General features: G+C 37.0%; 1 protein-coding gene across 1 annotated transcript; it reads right to left on the minus strand.

Annotated features, from left to right (window-relative positions):
• Positions 1–3996: 3996 nt before the first annotated feature.
• LOC141589793 (uncharacterized) lies at positions 3997–8425 on the minus strand. Its single transcript, XM_074410417.1, has 5 exons — positions 8052–8425; positions 7729–7959; positions 7205–7631; positions 4529–4598; positions 3997–4049 (listed from the first exon to the last, which is right to left on the minus strand). Exons 1-5 carry the CDS (start codon positions 8423–8425, stop codon positions 3997–3999), a joined length of 1155 nt encoding a protein of 384 aa, XP_074266518.1.
• Between the last annotated feature and the right edge of the window lie 226 nt (positions 8426–8651).

Below are 8651 nucleotides of genomic sequence, written 5' to 3' on the forward strand. Positions count from 1 at the left end.
GTATGCATCCCTCGAAGAAATAAAAAAAAATTCGTAATTGTATACTACACAAGCAATGATATGCAGTAGGTCTTCATCAAAAGTGGGGCTTGGGCCTTTTAACTTCAAACCAATATACCCCCGACAAACCAGTTCAAAAAACATCTCGTTGAGAATCAAAGAGAGAAGACTCGCAATTTTTAAGAATATCAGTCCGTCTACTGGAACTAAGTAGTAGCTAAATATCTTCCTAGCAATCAAACCCAATCAAGAAAGAATATTAAGACACTCTCTTCCTATGTAAAGTACAACGAAAGTACCTCTGTTCTTCGACGTCGATGATATGGGCAGCTGCTATGCACAATAAAGAAACTAGTAATTACTTTACTCGCTCAATCGTCAGTGTCGTCCTGCTTTCGAGGAACAAGACGGCTCCAAAGAAAGTCGAAACAGTTCGCCACTCTCGATTCGACCTTACACCTATCAAGCACAAATTCAAGTATTCATCTATCCGTGAATAATTAACAGAGCAATGGCTGCAAAAGGAAAGGAGAAAGACAGATTTTTTAAATGGAATAAACACAAAGGAAGGAAACTGAACAACCTGAGTCAGTATCAAGCTTAATTCATAAAAGCTAAACAAGTGACCATATGAGTTCAAAAAAAAAACGTACAAGGAAGATGGTGATAACATGGTCAAGTATAAATATAAACCACAAGCAAGATTTAAAGGACCAAAGAATGAACAATGGAGTCATTAAGGAGTACCTCTTATTTGAAGAACGTAAAGCTTGTGTCAAATGTGATATGAAGATGCATACGTGAGAAGTATATATAGGAGGAATTTATGATTAAAAAAATGAATTTTTTGGTTTATTAGCGTTATTAAGCAAACTAATTAGATAATTAGCGTTGAGTTGAAATTATTTACGTTTCTAGTGTCCACGTCATCACTTTATTTTTTTTCGCAGATTTTCAACAAAGCCGCTAATGTTCTTAGCGGCTTTGTCAACTTTTAAAAAAAAAAAGCAAACACCATAAGCCGCTGAGGTTCTTAGCGGCTTTACATGAGGAAATTGGAAAAAAAATGCTGAAGCAATCCAGTAGCTACTGGACTCCAGAAATGCGAAAAAACAGACAAAGCCGCTGAGGTTCTTAGCGGCTTTGTGTAATTTTCACAAAAAAAAAAGAAAAACCCCCCTAAGCCGCTGAGGACCTTAGCGGCTTTCCTAAGTTTTTGAAAAAAATAAAAGCTGCAACTACAGCTACCTCCCACCCACGATTTGGGACGAAATACAATAACAGAAACCTGCAAATAAAGCTCCAAACTCAGCATGAACAATCACACACACACATGATTGAATTTCCGAAAACATGTTTCATTTGATTGAAAACGTAAAATAAAAGATAGTGCATACAAAGTACTTATAAGGTACCAAATCTAAAGTTCAAACAAAGTAGCTAAAAGTGTTTTACATTGTTAACAATTCCAACTAATTTTACTTTGAAATCAAACTAATCTTAGGCCAATCTCGAGCGTGGCCTCTTTCCTTTTTGTCTTGAAGTTGAACCGCTCGGTGTCGCCTCCTCTTGGATAGGGGTAAGTTGAACCGCTCGGTGTCGTAAGTCATATCTTCGAGGTTCATTGTGTGGAGGGCTTGGATGATCGGCCTCGGTAGGTAGGATTAGATGCCCGTGTCCCGTCCGTTGCAAGCACTCGAGTGACATTGACTGCATTTCTTTCACCATGTTTACATGTGATAGTGGCACACCATCCGGCATCTCACCAAGCATAGTTGTGGCACGTTCATAGTTGTATACATGACCTTGACTCTACAAAATTGAACAAATAACAAATTATACAAAGGTTGTTAAAAATAATTAAATAGCAAACATGTAAAGGTTGGTAAAAATAATTAAATAGCAAACAAAAAAAATTATAGAAAGAATTACTTACAAGTAACATATTGTCCGCCGCATTTGGATAGAAATTGTGTCTCTTCTCATATAAATCCTTGTTTTGTGTCTCGGCACTAAGCGGGCTAATGACTAGACGAGTGATTTTACGATACCATTCTAGGTATGGATCATTGTAGTCAAGATAACCCTTGTAGATATATGCTAGAGGGTCAACACCCGGGACTACTTGTGAACCAATAAGGTTCTCTTCCCCCTCTATTTGAGGTAACATAATGGTTGGACGACCAATAGATATATGCTCCCAAGACCAAAGTTGCATTAGGAGAAGACAACCACCTATCTCAATGCTTCCTCTCCTAGAAGCCGTACACAAATGTCTATACAAGTAAGCAAGTGTCGCACTCCCCCAACTATATTCATTCAATCTATCCAAATTGATCAAAAGGGGGAAGTATAACAATTGTACTCTATTCCCACTTTTATCCGGAAAGAGCACCGTACCAATCAAGTATAACAAATAAGCCCTCACAAATCTATGTACTCGCACCTCACTAGCATCTTCGGGTAGGTCTTGGTAATGGGTTCTTAACCAAGATAACTTCAATGTGTTACCCTTTAATGCATCGAAAGGTGGCCGCCTACCTAGGTGCTCATCCAATAACTCGGACCAAATATAATCACTTTTGCCCGTGATAGGCAACCCGCCCACTTTTAGACCCAACAAAACACCGACATCTTGCAAAGTGATGGTGGCTTCTCCAACCGGTAAATGGAAAGTGTGGGTTTCTTGTCTCCAACGCTCAACTAATGCAGTTATCATATCGGGACGGGCGACAACATAAACTAACCTATGAATACCATGAAATTGTGTTCCACTAATAAAATTCTCGACAGTAGGGTAACAACGGTAAATTTATTTTTGGAAAATAAATGATTTCTACATTTGAGTGTGCCGACATCCTTCAAAATAAATAAAAAGAAGTATAAAAACCCATTTGACCTTAACAAATCATTTAAAAAAAATAAATATAACATAGTGAATAAAATGACGACATATTACCTCTCCCTCCCAAATGTCCGTGCTTCTATGGTTCGACTGCAAGGTGAGAACGCTAGGATCCACTGGGCCCGGCTCCATTTGACCTTCACAAATCATTAATAAAATTACATCAAACTACAAAATAAAAATAACATGGTTTATAAAAAAAATAATGACAAAATATTAATAACATGGTTTATAAAAAGAATAATTACCCCCTTGTTGGACATGACCGCTTGTTATGACCCTCTACATTGCATAAACTACAACTATAAGAGGACTTGGAATTCTCATCCATTTCATTACGAATTCTTTTTGATATTGGTCTTCCCTTTCCTCTCACCTTAGCATAATTTGGAATCAATGTTTTATCCGTCCATGGTCTCCAATCACTAGTAGAAAAACCCCCTACGGTGGCGGTTATAAATGACCTTTTGTGGCGGTTTTTAGAGATTTAGGGTGCGTCGTTTATCGCGGCGTCGTATAAACTTTACGGCGGTTGTAGATGGTTGTACAACCGCCGTTATAGCTCTCCTATAATGGCGGTTGTGATACAAAACCGCCATTATAGACTTATATAATACGACGGTTGTTAGACAAGAACCGGCACTAAAACTCATCTATAGTGGCGGTTATTGTAAGAAAACCACCACCATAGTTATTTCAATGATCACTTTAATTATCTATAGTGGCCGTTTTTAACTTAAGAACCGCCACCATTGATTATCTATAGTGGCGGTTTTACTTAATTAAGAACCGTTGCTATAGCTCGTAGCATTTCTAACTTAGAAACGTCGCCATAGATAAGTATTTTTTTTTAAAAAAAAAAAAGAATTGCTACCTACATTTCTGTAGCAACATCCCATAAATTTGACAATCCAATATCGAAATGAACAAACAATACATACACAAGAATGCAACCAACTGCCCAAAAACTTTCATATCACCCGGCAGAACAATAATGAACATGTTCAAAAATTTTACATCGAAGTGTATAAATAATCACATACACATCTTATTTAATAGACTAATCAACATTTACATATACATTTGGTAGCCTACACCTCTTTAAGATTCTTTATCTCGTCAATTGACACTCTTCCTCTTAAATCTGCAATGATAAAATAAACGAAACCTATAGTTAGAAAATCAAACTAAGCATTATTAAATCAACATATAGCGTTACTAAAAATCAAACAATGAAAAAAAGGATACCTATATAAATATATATAAAGCAAAAACAAGATAAGAACAGGTGTAACAAAGTTACCTTGAATGCATGACTATTATCGCTATCCATAATAAGAAGACATACCGTCTAGTGAATGGAAATTGAAGACACATCTGTTCCTGAAAAAGGAAGACAAGTACAACATAAAGTAGCTCAAACAATACATAGAAAAAACAGCCCAAAGTAAGCAAATTACCCAGAATACATAAAGATTAGCCTAGTGAGTGTCCAAGATAAAGCATTTAAGAATAAGAATGAATAGCCAAACCAATGACCAAGACAAATGACCAAAACAACAGAAAACATACTAGGTAGACAAGGTAAACAAATAACCTTTGACAAATAGAAACTAGACTTACATGGATAATCAAAAGTAACAACTTCAACAGCACATAACGCCTTCCGCAGCATCTCTTTCCATCTTTCCATCTGCAAAATGTACATAATTCATAACAATTGTTCACCCTAACACACCATCATCATATTTATTATATGCAAACATACAACGACAAAACCATAATTGATATATTTAGCATTAAGGAGGTGAACCATGATGCTGTTCACTACTCCCTGTCAATACTGGAGTCACAAATACTTGTATAAAGCTACTTTACAGCAAAATTATATTAAAACATACTCCGCTAAAAAAACTGTTTATATTAACTTTGCCACCGAATAACTAAGAGGGTAACGTTGTCAATTTATAATCATATGTGTAAACATGGAATTAAGAATTATCCTTGTAGCATTCTGACAAGCAACTTGCAGTAGGGCTGTTTTCAAAGTCTCATATCTTCTTCTCTACTTGATTAAATTTCATGTTATTTATAGCGATAGAAAGCTTGAAGTGTTGACAATAATTCAGAGTTGGAATCAGGCCCATATCGATTCTATATCTTGAGTTATACCCAAAGTAACAGACTATACACGAGGAATGCTCTGTTGTTTAGAATTGACGTGTCAGCAATAAAACCGTCATATCTCACAATCTAGAAGTCCTTTGTTTGTGATTCAAATTGGAAATGAAAGCTAACTCAATTAGCTTTCATTTGAAGTATGTTGGGCATATTGTTTCAACCTAAGCTAAGAAATACTAATCCTCAAAGTTACTGATGCTGCAGAGGAGGATGCTGAAGAGTTCAGGCCTGACCTGATACTACTCAAACATAAATATCTCAGGTTCTAGGTCATATTTTCGGGTGATTCTTGTTGGAGGTGAAAGATAACATATGTAGATTCGAAATGGTATAGGTTGAGAATGTTAATTCCAAGGGATCAGAGATTTATGGGCTCTGCAAGTTGACACTAAGGCTGACAGTGATGCTGAATCAAGCCCGTTAATAGAAAGTTGTTATCACTTGATCAGAGAAAGAACAAGTGAAGAACATTTGGACTTAAGAATGCCTTAAAGTATATGTTCATCTTTAATTGTTAGTATTGAACATTTGGATGAGATTCTGATGTAATTTGCCAAAAACCAAAAAAAGGGCAAAAGCAGTAGCACGACCTAGGTGCTAACTCTCATAAACCTAGACTACATTTGTATCCAAAAACACATGTTAGCAGAGTCAAATTATATATAATTGGTGCTTCTCCGATAATCAATATTCATTTCGATCTTTAAACAAAGTGAACTTTATTTCGCATAAGAAAATAATGTCAACCTATGAACAAGCCTAAAAGACTAATAAGTGACAAACAACGAGGACAAATTCCCAAATTAGTGTACTTCATATGACGAGGAAACCGGTAAGAGTTTCAATAGTCTTAACTATAAACACATTCTTCTGAGATAATCAATACTACCTATCATTAAAGTGAAGCGGATATTATGTAACCAAATAATGTCGGCCTATTATTAAGTCTAAATCAGTGCACTGCATTTGACGAGGAACCCAGTAAAGATTTTCAATAGATCATCTCTTACCTCTTTTCCCATCATATTCATTCTTCACTCCCAATTCCTTTTCATTTTTCATCCAAATTTCCCACATAATTTAACAAATCATAATAGTTTATCACTATAATTTCAGTAAAAAAACCAATAATTTCAATAATACAACAACAATCGATATGATACAAATAACACGCTAATCTGTATAATTTTGATGAAGATGTATGCTATAATTGATATGTCAACAATAAAAGTACCTTTTATTTTGTTGTGGCTAAAGCAAAGGTGTCGAAGGCAGAGGCAGGCACACGAGGGATGGTGGTTTTGTGTCGTTGCTTTGTGGTGTCGCAGGAAACAACTAGTAGTACCGAGTTCGAAAAGTGGGTTGTCGGAGTTGAAACTGGAGCGCGTGTAAACGGAGTTCAACTTGGCTTGCATAGTGGTGGTCGACGGTGGCGTGAGTAGGGTTGATGGTGGTCGACGATGGCTTGACTAGGATTGATGGTGATCGGCGTGAGTAATGATAATTGAGAAAGTCGTGTAGTCGTGGGCAATGATGATTGAAGAGCAATGAAAACTGATGGGATACATTTATATGTGAATACAAAAGGGTTTTTCAGTTCTTAATTTTAATGTCGGTTGTAATTACAACCGCCAGAAACCTATATGATGGCGGTTTTTTATGAAAAAAAAATTTCACTTCTTATTATATTTATCATCATTATTAACGTCGGTTATTAATATAACCGCCACAAAAGACTTATGGTGGCGTTTCTTATTTGAAACCGCCATATATACCTTCATTTATCACGACGGTTTTTAAATTAACCGCCACAATAGGCCTCTTACACCATAAAATTTTCGTTCCCTCCAATTTTTTGGGCCTTTTACGTCGGTTTTGCAAGAACCGCCACGATAACTGTGTCGCGATAGGGGTTTTTTCTACTAGTGAATAACCCTCATCCGGAATTGGTTGAAAGATTGTGCGATAACTACCATGGTATTCCCCGGAAGAGTACAAAGGGTCAACAAATTGATCCACGTCGATCGAAAAAGCACGACATACCGCCATTACATGTGAACAAGGATAATGAAAGTTTTGCCACTTATTACAAGTACAAGTCCCTTCATTCAATCGCACCGTGTGGCTTCTCCCGGCACGATTTCCACTCCTACGACCTTGACATGTAGACACTTGATAAAGGCCCGTCTCAAAATCATGTTCATTAACTTCATGGTGGGCGGCTATTTCTTCAATTTCATCTAGTGTCTTAGTAACTTTGTCCGACCATTTCAACCCACCTAACAACCTATCCCTTGTCAATTTTCTTCTCTCAACAAAATACTTGTTAACTCGGGTAAAAGTGGCTTTTACAAGGGCTTGAATTGGGAGAAATCTTACCCCCTTCAAAACACCATTGAAACATTCACTCATATTTGTTGTTTTCAAACCATATCTCTTCCCACCATCGTGAGCAAGAGACCACTTGCTTGGAGGGATGCTATCTAACAACGCTCTAGCATTCGCATTGATCAAACCTATTTTCTCCATACCTAAGTCAAATTTTCTAATTTGATGTTGCATTATGTCTCGAGAAAGTTGATTTTAAATCGGAATATTTGAACATCTTGTTGATATTTGATGCATGATGTCTAATACAATACCTATGAAAAGCGTATGGCTCTTCCCAACCACTTCCCGGTTGACTCATTGACTTCAAAATACCCCCCTGGCGATCGGACAAGACACAAAGACCTCTACGATTTGTCACATAATGTCTTATGCAAGCCAAAAACCAACTCCAATTCACATAGTTCTCCTTCTCAACAATGGCAAACGCTAACGGAAAGAGTTGTTCATTTGCATCAACTCCCATTGCAATCAACATAGTCCCACTATATTTACCATAAAGATGAGTGCCATCTATGGTAATTATTGGCCTACAATGTGGGAAGCCTTTGATCGAGGGACCAAATGACCAAAAAACTTTATCAAATTGTTGGACATTGGGATCATTAGTGGGCTTATTGACAAAATGGACGGCGGTTCTGGATTAACCTCTTTTAAAGCATCTAAGTAACGGGGAAGATAAGCATAAGACTCCTCCCAATCTCCATAAAGATCCGCCAAAGCTCTTTGTTTTGCCATCCAAGTCTTCCAATAAGAGATCTTGAAGTTGAACTCCTTTGTTATGGATGCCCTTAACAAACTCACCTTAGCCCCCCAATCTTCTTTCACAAGATGCTTAATAGCATTGCTAATAAACTCACCCCTTAAATTTGGATGATCAAGAGATGGTTTCCGAACCACACAAGAAGCTTCATGTGGCCCTTCGTATGACACAATTGTTAAAACATCCATATGGATGTTTTTTTTAGTGGCTCTCAAATACCAACTACAAGGTGACGGTTGTCTATTACATTTATAAGTCACGGTGTGAGGTCTTGATTCGGCAATTTTATAAACTTGGTTTCTAGCCACGTTGTAGGTTGTCACAACTTGTCGCAAAAGCTCTTTGCTTGCAAAATCTTGCCCCTTACTAAATTCCTCACCACTCTTAAATGGAGCCACACATGACTTATACCAA

Source organism: Silene latifolia, chromosome 7 (assembly GCF_048544455.1).
Source record: "Silene latifolia isolate original U9 population chromosome 7, ASM4854445v1, whole genome shotgun sequence".
Classification (NCBI taxonomy): Eukaryota; Viridiplantae; Streptophyta; class Magnoliopsida; order Caryophyllales; family Caryophyllaceae; genus Silene; species Silene latifolia.